This window comes from Pelodiscus sinensis, chromosome 3 (genome assembly GCF_052426305.1).
Source record: "Pelodiscus sinensis isolate ZL-2025 chromosome 3, ASM5242630v1, whole genome shotgun sequence".
NCBI lineage: Eukaryota > Metazoa > Chordata > Testudines > Trionychidae > Pelodiscus > Pelodiscus sinensis.
This window is the reverse complement of record NC_143054.1, coordinates 167,400,851-167,420,548: the sequence shown is the minus strand read 5'-3', so window position 1 is coordinate 167,420,548 and position 19,698 is coordinate 167,400,851. Positions and strand designations below refer to the sequence as shown.

At 42.1% G+C, this 19,698-nt stretch overlaps 1 protein-coding gene across 1 annotated transcript in view; it reads left to right on the top strand.

Moving 5' to 3' along the window:
• The first annotated feature begins 460 nt into the window (after positions 1-460).
• The window catches only part of PRKCE (protein kinase C epsilon), a 465,689-nt gene continuing 446,451 nt past the window's right edge, over positions 461-19,698 (top strand). Inside the window, exon 1 of the mRNA XM_006125476.5 lies at positions 461-2,452. Coding sequence (XP_006125538.1) covers positions 2,105-2,452 — 348 coding nt within the window. The 5' untranslated portion in view covers positions 461-2,104. The remainder of the gene's footprint in view (positions 2,453-19,698) is intronic.

The window sequence follows — 19,698 nt, the reverse complement described above, 5'->3', positions numbered from 1 at the left end:
GATCAACAGCAGAAAAAGCCACAGTGATTCATGACAAAGGGATGGTATACAGAGAGTGTTTTTGGGTGGTGTATTTGATTACAGTTCTAGCAATAGTGGAAAAATCACATTCTTTTTACACAGACGGTATTACTTATGTCAAAGTATTGCAGGCAAAATAGTCAGGGAAATTATCTTTTCACATAAAGTCTCTTGGGTCCTTTGTTTCCATCTAAAGTCCTTGTCCAAGGGGAGGCGACTCCAGGTCCTTTCCTCGCAAAGCAAAGCTCTGCCTTGGAGGACGGCTTTCCTTTAGCTCCCAGGTCACTTCCCAGCAGTTGGGGACGGAAGGGAAATTCTTCCTAAAGAAGCTAAAAGCTCTGCCCCTCAAATGACGTCAGCCTGCCTATCTTACGGCTGCTGCCCAATGGGGAGGGCTGAGAGAAGGCACTGTAAAAAGGAGAGACGTTCTGCTTCCTTTGCTTGCAGCGGGGAGGTGAGGGTTAATGTTGTCAGCCAGCAATGATCAAAGCGATTAAAAGGGAAAAGGAGTCCAAGAAACCGAAGCTTGCATTTGTCAACAACAATTTATCGCAGAGTCCTAAAGGGATTCCAGCGGCATTTTGTAGTTGCAGAGAAGAAAGACAGTAAAGAAAACAACAAACAGCCGCAGTGGAAATTCCTCAGAAAGAAATATTTACGTTAGGCGTTGACATCTTTTTTTTTTCTTTGCCCGCGCCGTATATTGGCACAAATACACATTTGACTATGGATTTGCAGTCTGTGGAATAACAGTAACGTCTTGAGATCATCCACATTAGAGTGGAAATAAATCATACAACAGTAACTACTATGGAGCAGCCCTGGCTTTCAATAATACATTGGGAGGGGTGGTAGATAGATGTTTGCAATGTTTATTTGCAGCAGGATTTGAGTGATAAAGAACTTAAAGCCGTGGTGCTGTTTAAAACTTCAGAGGCAGACGATCAGGGATGTTTTTTCCCCACACTGGTTCACAACTTTTATCTTTAGCAAAGTGGGGGAAGGGGAAGGAAGCCCAGCGCCTCAGTCCGCCCCTGAAAACCCCACCACTGCAAATCGCTCCATGAATATGCAGGGCAGCGCTCATTGAGTCTGAGGGAGTCACGACCCCGGCCGTGGTTTCTTGACTTGCTTGTAGCTGTTGCTCTTTCATGCTCACTTTTACCGTATTGCTCCCCCAACAGGCAAAACTTTCTATTCACACACACACACTGACGTCTTTTGCGCATTTCCTGCATTAGAGAGCGAGACACACACAGAGCGGGGGAGAGGCAAGAGAGGTGGGGTGGTGCTGCTGCTGCTACTCCTCAGCCCAGCACCAAGGCGAGCCCGCGGCGCTAAGCAGCCAGAAGGCGCTGGTCACCCCATGCCTTTTTAAATCTCCAAAGAGCCCGATCCGGAGCAGACTCCCCTCATGCATTGGATTCGTTCCACTGGATCCTTGGCCTTTGAGGAGGAGGAGGAGGAGGAGAAGGCGAGGAGGCTCCTCGATCCTATGCGGATGTAAGGTCCCCGGGCGTGTGTTTTCTGAGCGGAGGCTGTGAAGTAGGCAGGGCTGGTTGTTTGGCTTGGTGGCGGTTCGGATTTGTGTGTGTGTGTGTGTGTGTGTGGGTTGCTGCTGCTGCCCACAGACAGCACTAGCGTGAGCAAGAGCCTCGGATCGCGGCTTTGCCTCCTTTGCAAGCCCTGATCCAGGATTATGATCTAGATGAAGGGAAAAATCTGTTGCCCACCCCAAGGGTTTGTTATGCTCGGATTTTGATCGCGTTTTTGGAGGGCTTTGCAAACACGGCCGCCCCCCGCCTCCCCTCCCTTCCTCCCTTGTTTTCCGTTAGAAACACAGGCAAGACAATTCTATGTATTCACGGGGTGTCGCAAGAGCAAAGGCTAAATAATAATCAAAGGTAGCAGCAGTAGCAATAAGAAGGGAGCCCCCACGCTGTGGTCTGCTCCCCCCTCTCGAAGACCTGCCCTCCTATTTATTGGTGAGATCTCCTTGGCTCCCTCCCTCCCCGCGCGTGTGTGTGTGTGAGCGTGTGAGTGTGAGAGTGCCTAGTCCCAGGAAAAGTGAAGCCATTCAACCATGGTGGTTTTTAACGGCTTGCTGAAAATCAAGATCTGCGAGGCGGTGAATCTGAAACCCACACCTTGGTCACTGAGGCATGCGGTGGGTCCCAGACCACAGACCTTTTTGCTGGACCCTTACATCGCCCTCAACGTGGACGATTCCAGGATCGGGCAGACCTCGACCAAGCAAAAGACCAACAGCCCTGCCTGGAATGACGAGTTTGTCACTGACGTTTGCAATGGCAGGAAGATTGAGATGGCTGTTTTCCACGATGCCCCCATCGGGTACGATGACTTTGTGGCTAATTGCACTATCCAGTTTGAGGACTTGCTGCAGAATGGGAGCCGCCACTTCGAGGACTGGGTAAGTGTTTGCGCTGTAACTGCATATGGCTTTGTACAGCACTGCTGGGGATGCAACACCTTCATTGCATAGCTAGATTGCCAATGAATGGCATGAAATGGCTCTGAAGCCTTTCTAGGCTTTGATACACTAAGTCAGGCAATGTTACTGCATACCTCCTGCCTCAGATATATTTTACAATTTTGGGGGGATGGGGGAGAGGAAGAACCATAGGATATGAGTAAAAGGTGGAAGCTACTGAATCCAGCCTCCGAAATGTCACTGTCTAAATGGGGAACAAGTCTAGTTGCCCCTATTATACTAAAACACACACACACACACACACACACACACACACACACACACACACACACACACACACACACACACACACACACACACACACACACACACACACACACACACACACACACACACACACACACACACACACACACACACACACACACACCCCGGAAGACAAACCCCTAGTGCATCCAGGAGTAATAATGCAGCAAAAATCCAGGTCCAGGACCTCAATCTTGATGGAGGTAGAATTTGGCTCACGCCTCCAAAATTCTAATGCTTAAATTGAGCAAGTATAAATGCTCGTTTTTGCACCGACGGAATCCATACAGCATGGTGTATTCTGGCATAGAAAGCACCCCCCAAATCCAGACCTGATGCTTGGAACTAGAGAATTTTTTATCCCAAGCCCCCAACTTCACAGCATAAATAGAGAATATAAATACTCTTCTGACACCAAAAATCTGGACTTTGATGCATTCAGATGTAATAACATTGCAGGTACTTGGTAGCTAAATCCTGCCAATTTTTAGTCTTAATCTGTGAAATTCCACTGACTAACTAGGCCTCATGTTTAGCTGCACCTACTGCCCCTTAAAAATGGAGACATGATGTACCTGAGACCCACAGCACTGTAAATCTTGATCCGGCATCCCAACATCTAGTGGTCCAGTAGTGTGGCAAACAAACAAACAAAATGTTTTTGGAGTTGTGCCTTTGATAACTGTATAAAACACAAACATGTCACTAAAACTGCAACAAACTTCGCTCTACATAGTGTAAGTAATGTTAACAAGAACTTTCACAAGAAAGCATTAGAAACACTCCTCTGAGCTGAGATGTTCCATACGTGACCAGCCATACATATTTATTCTTGAAGAAAAATCCAATTCAGAGCATTATTTGTTTAGAAGATGGAATAACAACAAAACTTCAGAATAGAAAATAGCTGGCAGCTCATTGGCCTTATTCTAATTTACACGAAAGGACGTCTTTACATCGCAATGACAGTGTCAAGGAGCCTGTAAGTGGACGCAAAGAAGTGTCAGAGTGAAGGAAAGAAGCCTTAGAATAAATGATAATCATGCCCTATTTATTGACTAAGTACTAAGTTAGGGCTGTATAATTTTTGTTTTAATATGAAAATGAATCTTTATAGCTTTATATGAGCCTATAAAACCAAGCATAATTTTCACTAAATATGTTGCACCATGATGCTTGGTATCTGTATTACTCTGGAGGGCTATCAGAGTTGCTTATTTACCAAGTTTAGATGGTAAAACTGGGTATTATGCCGCCAAAACGTAGCTCAATTGGAAAGGTTTTTGCAGCTATTTTGTATCTGAAACCAGCAATGAAATTCTGGCCCCATTGAAATTAATGGAAATATCAGACAAAGATTCATTCCACATTTTTTGGTGGAAGAGAAGAAGCAAGACTTATTTTCTATTTTGATAGTACAAATTCTGAGACTGTGGCTCAAATTTAGTATGATCTTGGATGATTCAGAAGCCAAATATGAATTTTGCAGGGCATAGCAGGGTTCACATTTTTAAGGTGAAATATGAGCATCTAAATGTGTTCTTTGATTAGGCAGTGGAATTTAGCAGAGTAGGCCACAAAATTGACAAGATCTGTCAGGATTCAGGTAGAGAATCCAGGAATTTGTGTTGCTGCATTTGTAGAACTGAATGCTTTGAGGTCCAAATTTTTTGGGAGTAAGGAGTGTCTACATTTATTTTCCGTTGATGCAGTAGAGTTGAGGGCCGGGGAAGTTGTGGCCAAATATTGGCTGATCCAGCAGAATCCAGAATCTATGAGAGCAATGCATTTTTTCATTGTTCTGATGCTGTGATGTCTCGTGGTCTGAATTTTGATGCAGAAGGAGCAGATACACCTGTTTTCTGTTTGAGTATTAGAATTTGGAGGGCAAGGCCAAATACTGGCATGACCCAGCTTTTGCCTTTTCCAAAATCATCTAATGAATATTGCTTTGATCAGTATAGGATAGAATATGGCATTATCATTTGATTATTTCACTTGTTAATATGTAGGGACAATCAACAGACTTGCTTTTAGGACAACAAACATTTTACTCATGTTTTCATTGAGATATAGAGGCTCAGATTGAGCCTGTATCTATTGCTATTTCTATACAAAATAAAAGTAAATACAAACATTAAACTCATTAACAACTTCAGCAGTATTTTTAAAGCCTAGAAAAATGTTCAGTGAAATAAAAAACATGAAGGTGCCTTATAGTTTTTACACCATGAGGAAAATGCACATGGCCTAAACCATTATCAGTAAAACAAATCTACTGGAGCGTTGAAATTATGCACTAACATATCTGGACCTTTAATAATGTTAGAGATGAGGTTCTTATGTTTAATAAGAGAAATAAATTCCTCATTTCAGGTCTGTAATTGAAGGCAGCTGTTTTTCTGGTACTCTTTTCCTTTGCAGATATTAAAGAACAGAAATTGGAGTAGCCCATTTCTTCTTTGTGCCTGCAATATCTAATAAATAGTCTAATGAACGCTCTTAGAAACTATGCTTAGCAGTTCTAAGGTCTTCCCCTTAACACAGTAATCCTGGTAGTTACAACTAACATGTACACGCTGAGCATATTAAATTAAATCACATTGCTACCGTCTTTTATCTTGCATCATCCAGCTTGAAGCAATACTGTTTCCAACACTAGAACTTTACAATAAAATAAATGTGTCAAAATAATAATATATTGATAACAATTCTTGTCAGCATATTGACAGCTCTCGTGCATTCAGCCTTCACAATCTCAATACAAGTAGTTTTAAACTGTATTTTTATTAAGACATTTGGGTTTTTTAAAAAAAGTCCTTGCTGATTTTAAGGAGAAATTACTGACCTTGTAATATATTTCTAGGGTTCTCATCAAAGGTCCAAAATACAAAGTGGACATTGCTGTCCAATATGTATCTGAAAAGGAACAGCAGGGTTGTTCTCTAGGGAAAAAATATCTTCTATTATGTAGTCATCTCATCTGTTTAGATTGATTTTGCTCATTATACTATAACCATACTGTTTTTTTTATAAGGTGAAGATACTACATATTTTCTCAGTATTATTTCTGTGATGTAGGGTAGACTAACACTATGGTTACAGTGGAAGCACTAATGTGATATACACAAGTATAAAGCTTAGTATCATGATAGTGACTTTTGCATTAGGAAGACTACATTAAACAAGCAAAAAAAAAACCAATTTTCTTTTATACTTAGGAATACTCAGCAATCACAATATTAATTTGTAACATTATTTACTGACCCAGTGTAGACAACCTGTACATGTGTGCCTTATGGCACATTTTCAAACTGGTGTCTTATTTCAACACAGTAGTCCAGATACTAACAGATGGGAGATTTTTAAAGGATTAAATGCTATGTGTTTTTTTAAGAAAATGCTTGTGCATTTATGCAGATGCTTGTGTTGATTTTTGAAAACAGAACACTAACAATTAAAAAGATGGCTGCTTTTACAGTGATGCATCAATACAGACACAGCACAGTTAAAGTGTCAATTTTACAGATTTTACCTATTAATGGCTACATTGCAGTTTTAAAGAGGGTCCCAGATTGTTAACATTGCACGCTTCTCTATAGCTGAACAAAGTACTAAGGATGGGGCAAAGGATACTCAGGAAGATGTTGAAAGCTTTACATGGAAGTACAGAGGAATAAGGTGTAGACTATCATGTGGAAAACATTCTGTTAAAAATAACTTGAAAGTGTTAGTCAAGTTTGATTAAATTTAGGTAAAATGTCATTCCAAATGATAATAGATACTTCTTGATCTATTTTACTAAGGTTTAATATGTATTAAGTTGTACTTTAATTTAGTATTATAGTCACATGTAAATTAGTAAGTTTTAAAACGGGCAAGCAAATTATTTTTATAGGAAGGCTCATGATGATAATTTTATGGACTACTAGATTATGGTCAGATTGCTAGTAGTCGCGGCACTGGATGTCATTTTATTTGCCAACTTTTGGAGATATATGGCCAGATACTTAATTGATGTAAATCAATGTAGCTCTCTCAACTTCACTAGATATATGCTGATTACACTAGCTAAGGAACTTGCCCTGTAAGACTTGTCTCTTTGCATGAGAAAAGCTCTTCTTGAAGTTACTGAAATTGGGCTATCATGAGAAATTAATCCTTTTGCAGGCTGAGTAACTAGAATGAATGTGTTTAACCAGGACATACCAAATTTTAATAATGAAAGGCTTCCTATTTGCTTCACAGAATATCATAAAGCTATAGTTAAAGGAGACCCTGCACATTCAGGAAAAAAATGTATATCTGTGTTTGTCTATATTTACACACACTTTTGTAAGCTTCTCTTTGGTTGTAATATGATGTTTCTATCCTTCATTTTCCCATCATTGCTGATTCCCGAGATCTAAAAATGAAGCATATTCTTTTAAAATCACCCTGCCCATTTATCTGATTTATTCAGTGATAGCAAAGCTCCTACTGGAAGCATCATATTTCCTTCAGTAAATGACTGTGATGACACTCATGTGACTGTGTGGCATCACTGCATAAAATAGGCTGATTAAGAATTGAACAGAAACTGAATATCTCATCAATCAGCAAATATGAAAAATGGAATTTGGAAAACTTTAATAGTTTACTTAAATATAGGGTATGGACCTGTAAAACACTCTGAATGAGACTGCTCATGGCAGTAAGTGTTTGCCAGGTCAGATCCATACTTTGGAGCTTCAATGAATATATGTAAAGGCTTCTTGTGATACTGCCTCAAGTTGGGTTCTTAAATGAGAAAGCCCTGATTTTCAAAGTGCTGAACTCATACATCAGTAGTAGGACCTAGTTATCTAATGAGAATATATGAGGAATACAAAAATATCTGAGGTGGAATTCTGGATATGACCAGTAGCAATATCCACTGAGAGTAGCAGGATACGGTCTGCCACCTGCTCTACTCTATGTGCTGAATTAAACGTAAAGGTTGTCCAGGTGCATGCCCCTGGTTTTCTGTCTTTTGTAGTTATGATCTTTTTGCTTTTTGTGTGATACCATAACACAGCTAGCAGGTCTAGGAGCTCTATTACAACCAGTGAATAGTGAACTGAATTGTAATAATTTTAGTCTATGTAAGCAAAAGCCTAAGGCTTTGATCCGGCTCACACAGCAGTTCCAGGTCCTACTCCCTAGCGCGTTGCCTGGGAGCCAAAGATGCGCGAGCCCTTTTAACTGCTTCTGTTTAAAGTTGCTTGCGCCTTCCCCACACCTGTTAGGCAACACATTGCCTGGCAGCTGCGGGGAAGGCGCGAGCCCTTTAAATAGAAGCAGTTAAAAGTGTTCGCACATCCCAGCTCCTTGGCAATGTGCTAGCGGTACCAGGTAACCTGCGTTGCCTAGCAACCATCTGGAAGGCCACAAGCCCTTTAAATAGAAGCAATAGAAAGGGCTCGCAGCTCCTGGCCCCACGCTAGCCCATTGCCTGGGAACCAGGGACTCGCAAGCCCTTTCAACTGCTTCTATTTAAAAGATTTGCGCCTTTCCCGCAGCTGTCAGGCAACAGCCCTGGGGAAGGTGTGAGCCCTTGAAATAGAAGCAGTTGAAAGGGCTCTAGCATTCCCGACCTCCAGAAAGTGTGCTAGCAGAAATGGAAAGGGCTCTCAGCTCCTGTTCCCAGCTAACATGATGCCTGGGAGCTACAAGAGAGGTGTGAGCCCTTTCGACTCCTGCTATTTAAAGGCCCCGTCTCTTCCATCCAAGGCCCCCCCCCCCCCCCCCCCCCCGGCTTCCTGCTACCACTTCAAAAAAGTGGCCCCTGTTCAGAAATTATTGCCCAACCCTGCTCTACATGTTAATTTATACTTGTGCCTGATGTAGCCTGAATGATGAATGTTGGCAATAGTATGACCACTATGCATCTTCTCTTTTCTGTTCTTCTCTATGTATTGAGCTTATCTGTACAGAATAGGACATTTGAGAAGCCTAGGATTTTGTTTAGAAGTTTTGCTTCTTAACTACATATTCAGAGCCAGATCATCAGCTTCTGTAAATCACTGTGATCTTTTGATTGTTAAAATCAATTTTTAGCCTCTGGTCCTAATTGACAGGCATGTACGTCACAAAGCAAAACCATCACTAATTGAAAACCCATGTTAGTTTTAGCCAAATTTGAATATGCTGTTGAGGTTGATCCATACTTTCATTCTGAAAGGTGTTGCTTCTAGATCAGGACTGAGGTACTGTACAGTGCTGCTGTGTCTACATTGGCATGATTTTGCACAAAAGCACCTGCTTTTGCGCAAAAACATGCTGCCTGTCTACACTGGCGGGGAGTTCTTGCGCAAGAACACCGACGTTCTAATGTGTGAAATCAGTGCTTCTTGCGCAAGAACTATGATGCGCCCGCTCAGGAATAAGCCCTCTTGCGCAACTATTCTTGCACAAGAGGCCAGTGTTGACAGGCAACATGAATTTCTTGCGCAAAAAAGCCCGATGGCTTAAATGGCCACCGGAGCTTTCTTGCGCAAGAGAGCGTCTACACTGGCACGGATGCTTTTGCGCAAAAGCACATCTCTTGCGCAAAAGCACATGCAAATGTAGACGCTCTCTTGCGCAAATACTTTAACCCAAAAACTCTTGCATTAAAAGTATTTGCGCAAAATCTTGCCAATGTAGACATAGCCTGCTTGTGTTGCCTGCAAGGTACCAGTTATATGAATGAAGTGAGTAGATACAAATTGTGTTTCTAAAGAAAGAATGTAACTGTGTTTTATTTAAATTAGATTTTTATTTATATTTTGCTCCTGACTTATTATCTTCAAATTTTATAGTCTGAAATTGCTGAAATGTGTAGAATACTTGTATGACGGGTTGAATCACAGAAATCCCCTTGGGGTTGTCCCCTGGTGTGCTGATCATACCACTGACACTTGCCTTTCTGCCCTCTGGGGCTCTCCACCACCCTGTCCTGCTGAGCTAGATGCTCTGGTTTCTCCTAGACACGGCACAGAGTTAGAATTATCAGCCCCTTTCAGAGCAACACAGATGCTGGACCAGTTCAGTTCCAGGAGGGCTTACCTATAAGGATTTAGCACCCCGGAAACTAATCCCCAAAAGGAGCCAAACCCTCAAATAAATCCATCTTATTCTGTGTAAAAGTTTTATACAAAGAAAGCTCAAAAGGTCCATCCACTTTGTCAATGAGAGAGAGATATGCACTCCCTCCCTTCCCTCTGCCCTGGTAATATTTATTTACATTGGGCTTGATAGTAAATACAAGTGTTTTTATTAAGTACAAAAAGTAGGATTTAAGTGGTTGCAAGTGAAAACAGTCAGATCAAAGTAAGTTATTAGATTGAAATGAATAATAAACACCAGCTAGTTCTGATCCACTAGGGAACGTGTTATATGCAGATTCTTATCCTAAGCAACTCTTCTGATCTCAGGTAAAAAGCTTCAAGTCAGAACTGATCTTTACTCTGGCCTGGGTCTACAGCTTCTTCAGAGTTGTTTGTATCCTCTAGGGGTGGGCCAGACAGTTTCAAAGGCTAGCTAAAGATAAAAGACTGATGCTGTCCCATTGTTTTTATAGACTTTCCTCCAGGGCAAGAAAATTTTCCACACACACCCTATTCCCATGGAAAAACACCAGGTTCAAGATGGATTCCAGTACCAGGTGGCACGATCCACAGTTTGGACTTATAGGACAAACATGACAATTCACAGGTCATTAGTTTGAGTACTGAGTCATTAAGTACCACAAATATTACTAATGTCCCTCATTAGCATATTTAGAACTATAAACAGATCCACACATCATATTTCTAACTTCAAATACAAGAATGATACATGCACAAAAATAAGATATACAGATTCATTAGACTGTAACTTTTAAAATATGTTACATCAGTGATTCTCAAAATGGACTGCAGGCCTGCTTTGGGAAAGCCTTTAGCAGGCCCATGCCACTTTGTTTACCTAAAGGCTCTGTAGCCTTGGAGCCTTGCGGCTCCCATTGGCTCTAGTTTGCTATTTCTAGCAAGGGGAACCGCGGGAAGTGACGGTCCAGGTCACACCACTTCCTGCGACTCCCCTTAGCTGGAAACAGTGAACTGGAACCAATGGGAACTGTGAGGCTCTGAGGCTATGGAGCCTTTAGGTAAACGAAGTGGCGGGCCTGCTAGCAACTTTCCCAAAGAGGGCCTCTAGTCCATTTTGAGAAATACTCTGAACACATGAACAGTTCTACATAAAGCATCTTTGAGTTATGCATATTCATATCCATAAGCCAATTTTCATAAAGCAGAGGGAGTGACAAATTGCTCTGTCAATGAGCTTCCTAATTGTTAGTTAGAATTTCAGATGTTACATAGAGATTATTCTCTACTGTGACCTCAGTGACTACAAAGTTAGGGCAACATAAACTGACTTGAATCAAGCTAATTGTTCATCTGTCTACACTTAAATATCTCCCACTGATGCAAGTGTCCTGTTACAAAGACACAGTAACTATCTCCCTGAGCGACTTTGAGCTATGGTCGATGCATTGAGGTTGACGTAGCCCAAGCATAAATGCTGCATTACTTATGTTGACCTGTTTATCACACAGTGTCCAACACTGATTGATCTGGTCACAGTTGTGAACTCCACACCCCAGGAAAACCCTTTTCTTCTCTTCAAAATGATTGAAGTGCCTTTCTCTGACTGTACAGGTTAGTGGGCACATCTATCATCTCTCCATTGTTGTGAGCAACTGCCCAGCTGAACTGTGGGCTCCGAATTTCAGTCATATTTCTGCTTGGAGTAGACAGGAAATATTGGATCTCCTGGTTCTGAACTCACCACAGAAATGTCAAGCAAATTGCTCAGGGACCATAGGTGAGGGAGTACCATAGAGACCAGCAGCAGGCCATATGAAAGTGAAGGAACTGTAGTAGGCATGCTGGAAGGTCCAAGAGGCAAATCTGGTGTCGAGTCACAGCCGCTTTTGCAAAGAGCTGCATGCCAGACATGGAGACCCCACCACCACCCTCCAGATCACTGAGGATAAATCCGAGGAGCTAAAGCCACACGCCCCTTGCATGAACAAGGAAGAAGAGGAAGCTAGGGAATATGTGATGGGAGGTCCAGCTAAGCCACTAGCCAGGTTGTATTTGAGATTCCACTGCAGTCCATGAACGAGCCTGACACACGGGAAGGAACCTCAAGTAAGTGTGTAAATTTATTTCCCGTTACATTGATGGTGCCCTCACCTTAGCAGGACACAACTATCTTTTTCATTAATTTCTTGCATTATAAGAGGTAGCAGTACAACAAGTAGAGGTAGTTTGTTATTTGCTTTTTATTCCCCTCTAGAGTTAGGCAGGGGGGCCCGAAGAGAACAGTTAATGTACATAGGGATGTCCCTTGAATCCTCTTGAGAGATCGTGATGAAACTTTCTTGGAGGTATTCTGCAATCCTTTGTCAAAGGGTTCTAGGGATGGCTACCTCTGTGGTAGGATAGTTTCTCATGCCAGTTAGTAATAACTTCCACAGGCACCATTGCAGTAAAAAGGCTAGCAACATATGGGCCTGTGTGACTTTAGGATGCCAGTAGTAACTGTTCTCTATCTGCCTTTGTTACCCTTAGGAATTAGATATCAGCTAAAATCACCACCACCTGTGGAAAATAGTGCCCGTATTCAGTGCCATTGCTCTATACTCATAGATTTACTCAAATAAGCAATTGCTATCTCTCTCCCGATGAGCCATACTCACCATGAGTGGTACTGGGGGTGGCACATGCCCAAGCACTCCAAAGCAGAAGTGTTGATAGGCTCATTTAAAATCTTAGGAGCAAGGGAGGGATTCTGAATCTTAACTTTCACTTTGCATAGTGACTGAAAGGACAGTAGTACCTCTGTGTGTTTTGTTTGCAGCTACTGCCCTTGAGGCCTTGAGGGGTTCCTCTTCCACACCTTGGAATGCCTGAGCCAGCTAAGGAGGAGAAAGAAGAGGAAATCCTGCAAGTCAGTGCTGCATCAAACTGTCAGCAAAAGGCTTTGAGTGTGAACACTGGAGATAGCATGGAGAAGGAAAGATTAAACAGGAGAAAGACTGGGGAGTCCCAGTAGGAAAAGGAGAGATAGATTCACCAGGACACAATGGGGGCTTCTCTGGAAGCAAAAACAGCTGCGGCAGAGCCTTGTGTACCTTCAGGTTCAATGGTGCTGGAACAGTTTGTGAAGTTTGAGGAAACAGAGCTGCACTCTTCACCCTTACCCTGTCTGTGTCCCTCACCACCTAGTAGAGCTGGGACCAGCAGACGGGGCCCCACATGAAGGTCTGGGGCACGACACTGGGCCTGGCAGCCAAGCAGGATCCTGCATATGTGGCCTGGAGGTGGAGACACTTTTTATGGGAAAGTCAGTGTATGTGATATACCTTGACTTTAGCAAAGCTTTTGATATGGTCTCCCACAATATTCTTGCCAGCAAGTTAAGGGAATATGGATTGGATAAATGGACGGTAACATGGATAGAAAGATGGCTAGAAGGCCAGGCCCAGCGGGTAGTGATCAACGGCTCGATGTCAGGATGATGGTCGGTTTCTAGTGGAGTGCCCCAAGGTTTGGTTCTAGGACCGGTTTTGTTCAGTATTTTTATTAATGACCTGGATGAGGAGATGGATTGCACCCTCAGCAAGTTTGCAGATAACACTAAGCTAGGGGGAGAGGTAGATATGCTTGAGGGCAGAGATAGGGTCCAGAGTGACTTAGACAAATTAGAGGATTGGGCCACAAGAAATCTGATGATCTTCAACAAGGACAAGTGCAGAGTCCTGCACTTTGGATGGAAGAATCCCAAGCATTGTTACAGGCTGGGGACCAACCAACTAAGTAGTAGTTCTGCAGAAAAGGACCTGGGGGTTACAGTGGATGAGAAGCTGGATATGAGTCAACAGTGTGCCCTTGTAGCCAAGGAGCCTAATGGCATATTAGGTTGCATTAATAGGAGCATTGCCAGCAGATCCAGAGATGTCATTATTCCCCTTTATTCGTCTCTGGTGAGGCCACATCTGGAGTATTGTGTCCAGTTCTGGGCCCCCCTCTACAAAAAGGATGTGGACGCATTGGAGAGGGTCCAGTGGAGGCCAGCCAAAATGATTAGAGGGCTGGAGTATATGACCTATGTGGAGAGGCTGAGGGAGTTGGGTCTATTTAGTCTGCAGAAACAAAGAGTGAGGGGGAATTTGATAGCAGCCTTCAACTTCCTGAAGGGAGGTTCCAAAGAGGATGGAGAAAGGCCGTTCTCAGTGGTGACAGATGGCAGAACAAGGAGCAATGGTCTCAAGTTGCGGTAGGAGAGGTCCAGGTTGGATATTAGGAAAAACTATTTCACTAGGAGGGTGGTGAAGCACTGGAATGGGTTACCCAGGGAAGTAGTGGAGTCTACATCCCTAGAAGTGTTTAAGTCTCAGCTTGACAAAGCCCTGGCCGGGTTGATTTAGTTGGGATTGGTCCTGCTCAGAGCAGGAGGCTGGACTTGATGCCCTTCTGAGGTCTTTTCCAGCTCTATGATTCTATGATTCTATGACCTTGGGTGAAGGACTGGAAGCTGGCTGGAACTCTGGGGCTGATCAAGGTGCAGGGCTGGTGTCCAAGTCTCCGAACAGCAGGGAGCCTGGTGGTCAGCACCTCAGGCCACCGGTATGGGAGGGGGGAAATGGCCAGGACTCTGGGCAGCAAGGGCAGAGGACTGGGATGTCCAAAACCTGGGGGTGCTGCAACATACCCTGCACTCCTACTTCCCATGCCAACGTGTAGGTTCAACAATCCCAGGCTCACCTCTTTTTGTAACCCATTACAGGACCTGCTATATACACACCTTGATATTCCACATGGCAGTAGGAGCCACAACCATACCCCATCTCATCACATTGGAGGGATATTAACGACAAGCACAGCTTCACATATACTACTGTGAAAGTGTTCTTAAAACAAACGTGCTGGGTGATCAGCCAAGACTATTAGAACATGAAATATATGTCAGAATGTGGGTAACATAGAGCAAGAGACATACAATTCTCCCCCAAGGAGTTCAATCACAAAGTTAATTAATGCATTATTTTTTAAAAGAGCATCATCAGCATGTCCTCTGGTGGCCAAACCACGACAACCATAGTGGCCAAACCATGGAAAGACATACTGATGTTTAGCATATTTGTCAGTAAATACAGAGGCAGTATCTCCTATAAATGTAAACAAACTTACTAGTCTTAGCAATTGGCAGAATAAAAAGTAGAACTGAGTAGACCTGAAGCACTGAAACATTGTTCTGTATTTGAGTGCATTTATGTAACAAAACCAATCTACATTTGTAAGTTACACTTTCACAATAAAGAGATTACATTTCAATATTTATATATATATGAATTGAAAATTACTATTTCTTTTGTGTATCCTTTTCATAATGTATATATTTGTAATATAAAGAAAGAACTGTACACTTTTTATTCCGTGTTGTAATTGAAATCAATATTCACAATGTAGGAAAACACCCACAAATATTTAATAACTTTCCATTGGTATTCCTGGGCAATTAATTGTGATTAATTTTTTAAATCGAGATTGATTTTTGCGTAAATCACGAGTTGATTGTGATTAATCAATAGCCCTAATTATTGCTAATACTGCATATACAGCTCCAAGTCGTACTATCTTCTCTCACAGAGAACTCCCACTGAAATCACCTGTGCCATCTACAACTCTTCAAACACTGCTGAAATCAGTGGGCACTCGAGTCAGGACTTGCCCCACAAGGAGTAAATGAGTTACTATTGTCCAAATAAACTTATAACATTTCTTTTGCATTTGTATTATGGTTTTATAATTTTGTCTTGGAAATGTGAACCCATTGCTTAGAAAACAAAGCAGGAAGCTGGGGGATATTGTTCTTGGAATAATTATATGATACAGGGGCTACTGTAATGAAGTTCTCTAAGGGTATGTCTACACTAGCCCCCTAGTTCGAACTAGGGAGGCTAATGAGGGCGACAGAAATTGCAAATGAAGTGTGGGATTTAAATATCCCATGCTTCATTAGCATGTTTTCAGGAGGTTGCCATTTTGGAAATTGACTAGCCTGGAGTAACTGCCCGCATCTATACGCAGCAGTGAAACGGGAGTTCGAAGTAACCCCTTAACTCGAATTAGCCGGTAAACCTCATTCCAGGAGGAGTAACAGCTAATTTGAGTTAAGGGGTTACTTCGAACTCCCGTTTCACTGCCATGTGTAGACATGGGCAGTTACTCCGGGCTAATCCAAAATGGCGACCTCCCGGGAACTTGCTAATGAAGCGTGGGATATTTAAATCCCGTGCTTCATTTGCAATTTCGGTCGCCCTCATTAGCCTCCCTAGTTCGAACTAGGGGGCTAGTGTAGACATACCCTAAGTGTATCTCAGCTTGTGTTGGCTCTTTAAAGGAGTTGAACTCAGCCTCACTATGCTTTGTCTGGTGCCTCCCCAGGTGATGGCCTTTGAGGCAGGAAAACAGGAATTTGCTTAGTTTAGGCCATGTCTACACTACTATTTATGTTGACAAAACTTACATTGCTCAGAGGAGTGACCCTCCCCCCGCCACGAACAACCTATGTTTCACTGGCATAAGTGATACCATGCACAGTGCTGTTGGCATCTCCTGCTCACATTGTTCCCAATGCTCGATGAGTGTGATTTAATTATGTTGGTGGGAGAGTTCTCTACTGCTGGCATAGAGCAACTACACAAGAGGTTTTACAGCCACGCAGCTGCATCAGTAGAGCTATGCTGCTGTACCATTTCTAATGTAGACATAGCCTTTGTGGGTGGCGAGAGAGCTTTTGGCAAATTTATAGAGAAAGACCTGTAGGAGAGTCACCATCTGGGAAGAGACTTTATGTCCCAGCCAGATGGAGAGGCCTCTGGGCATCTGCCCAGAGTGAGGGATGAGAGAAGAAGCTTGATGAAGCTTGAGAAAAAGGCAGCAGGCTTTGGGGAGAGTGTCTTGCAAGAGAATGGTGAATCTGTGGAATGGGAGAGAGGTTTATTTTGATTTAAATTGATGTTTGAACTCTTGTTGATAAACTGGACCTGAGGAGGGATGTTAAGTGCCTGAGTATCCAAGAAAGAGAAACTGAGATAGTGATAGGGTCTGATGACAGATTGTATGAAACCTGTTGCAAAGACTGGAGAAAAGGAACATCAGAGAATATTGTATGAAATACCTAACTCTGTATAATAGAGTGCTTTCCTACAGTACAGATGTCACTGGAGAGATCAAAACAGAATGTTCAACAACAATTAAACACTTGGATCAGAAATTAGAGTATTAGCAAATTAGGCATTTTTTAAAATGACAGTTTAAAAAACTTTGCACCAGTTGCTCAAATGAAATACAAACTAGCATGATACAAAAGAAGTGGAGAATTATATAAAGCGCTGATTGCTAGTCAAAGTGCGTGGTTTGAATTACTAGTAAGTTTGGGTTTTAAAGTGTCCTTTCACTTTTATTGCTCTTAAAATTAAAATTTTTATCCCTTAATTTTTCAGAAATGTGACTTCACAGAAGACACAGAAGCTTAAATACCACTGAGCTCTGAATATTTGAAGTAGGATTTTCAATACTGCTTGTGCTTAACTCAGCACTCATTGAAGTAAATGGGAATTTTAACATTGATTTCAGTGGGAGCAGAGAGATAGGCTCATTCTGAGAGCTTTTGAAAATCTTTTATTTGACATTCAGGAAATAATAGTAGGGATTTGGATAGTTCAAGAACTGGAATGGATATTAATGCTAGGGGCCATGATAGAAGTGTCTGGTTTGGAACCCATCCCAGATAGGCAGTATCAGAAAGTTTAGACTGTCTTATATCGAGATAATTTGATGATCAGATGCAGTTATTTTGTCCTGAACATAGCTGGTATCCCTTACCAAGTCGATTACTATGCTGCAAATGAGGAGTCACCTACATTGATTAGATGACAAACCTAACATTTAAAAATTGAGTTTAAACAGACCTCCAGTCTTGTGGGACCAATGTTCCCTAGAGCCTGGTAGGAGTTATTTTGTTTGTTTTGGTATGCTGATTTTTTGCATTAATTTGAAATAGCTGAGGTTACAGTGGAGTGGGTAATACAAGAGTGATTCTGGCATCAGAAGGAAAGAATAATTCACACAGAACCTGGACTCCTGGAGTAGGGAAGGTTTAGGATGGAATTGGGTGGCCATATTTACAACATAACCCTGGTATCTGCTACAGTAAGAAATATATCCCCTTCAAGGCCTTCTCCAAGTATAATGTTTTTTTTTCTGTCTTGTATTTGCAGGCTACTGCTTTATTGATTATTTTAAAATCCCTTATGTTCTTTGAAGTGTCTTTGCTTCTGAGAAATCAGGCCAGATTTGGGATAAAAAAGCTCTGAAGAGTGACTAAGTCCCCTTGACTCTTAATGTAACCTGGGCTCCTAAATTCCTACTTGAAAAATTAGTTGGACTCCTAAATCACACTCTTGAAAACAGTACTGTTGTCTCCATGACTAAATAACTTTCAGTTACAGTTGCCTGCAAGAGTTTTCTGTAATGGCAGGAGTCTGCAGTCACGCAGGCTGTGGTCTCCAGATGAGGCCTAATTAATCTTTTACATAAGTGTATGCTAATAGGACTTGTTTATGCAAGGGGTCAAATTTGATCCTTGGTCACTGAATACAAATAACTTGCTGTTTGAAAAATTGTTAGGATTAGAGTGATCTCTTAGGCTGACCAGGTGCTTTATAAAAGCGGTCTCTAATACAGGTTTACCTGTATTATTTTCTGAGAAGTTGGAGATGTTCTCTCTGATTATTTCTACTCAGAAACTACTTGGTTTCCTCACAATTATATTTAACCAGCACTGGTATGGCTTGTAGCAGATCTTGAAATTGTCAGCTATGCTGGTTCTACCTTTCTGATTATATCTACCTTTTCTCTCTCACCTTCCTTATTGCTAGCTCACTCCATTTCTGTTAACACCCTTCCTTCCTCCATCTCTTTCATCATTATTCCTCAATCCCTTCCAGTTCCTTCTAGCCTGATGCTGCACTGTGAAATACTATCCTGTCCCTCTGCCATTTGCAGTTATTCCCTGAGGCTATGTCTGCACTACAGATAACATCAAAGCAGCTGGAGTTGATCTTCCGGGGTTCAAATTAGTGGGTCTAGTGAAGACACGCTAATTTGAACTGAGAGAGCACTCCTGTCCATGCCGATAGTCCTGATTCTACAAAGAGTAAGGGAAGTTGAAGGGAACATTAAGAACATAAGAACAGCCATGCTGGGTCAGACCAAAGGTCCATCTAGCCCAGTATCTGCCAACTGTGACCAATACTAGATGTCCCAAAGGGCGAGTTCACAACAGGTAATCCTCATGTGATCCCTCCCCTGTCACCCACCTCGAGAGAAACAGAGGCTAAGGATACCATTCCTACCGATCCTGGCTAATAGCCATCGATGGACCTAACCTCCATGACTCTATCTAGCTCATTTTGGAACCCTTTTAAAGTTCTAGGCTTCACTGCATCCTCTGGCAAGGAGTTCCACAGGTTGACTGTGTGCTTAGTGAAGAAAAGCTTCCTTTTCTTTGTTTTAAACCTGCTGCCTATTAATCTCATTTGGTGACCCCTAGTTCTTTTATTGTGGGAATAAGTAAATAACTTTTCCTTATTCACTTTTTTGTCTATACCAGTCATGATTTTATAAACCTTTATCATATCCCCCATTAGTCTCCTCTTTTCTAAGCTGAAAAGTCCAAGTCTTTTTAATCTCTCTTCATATGGGACCCGTTCCAAACCCCTAATAATTTTTGTTGCCCTTTTCGGAACCTTTTCCAATGCCAATATATCATTTTTGAGATGAGGCGACCACATCTGTACA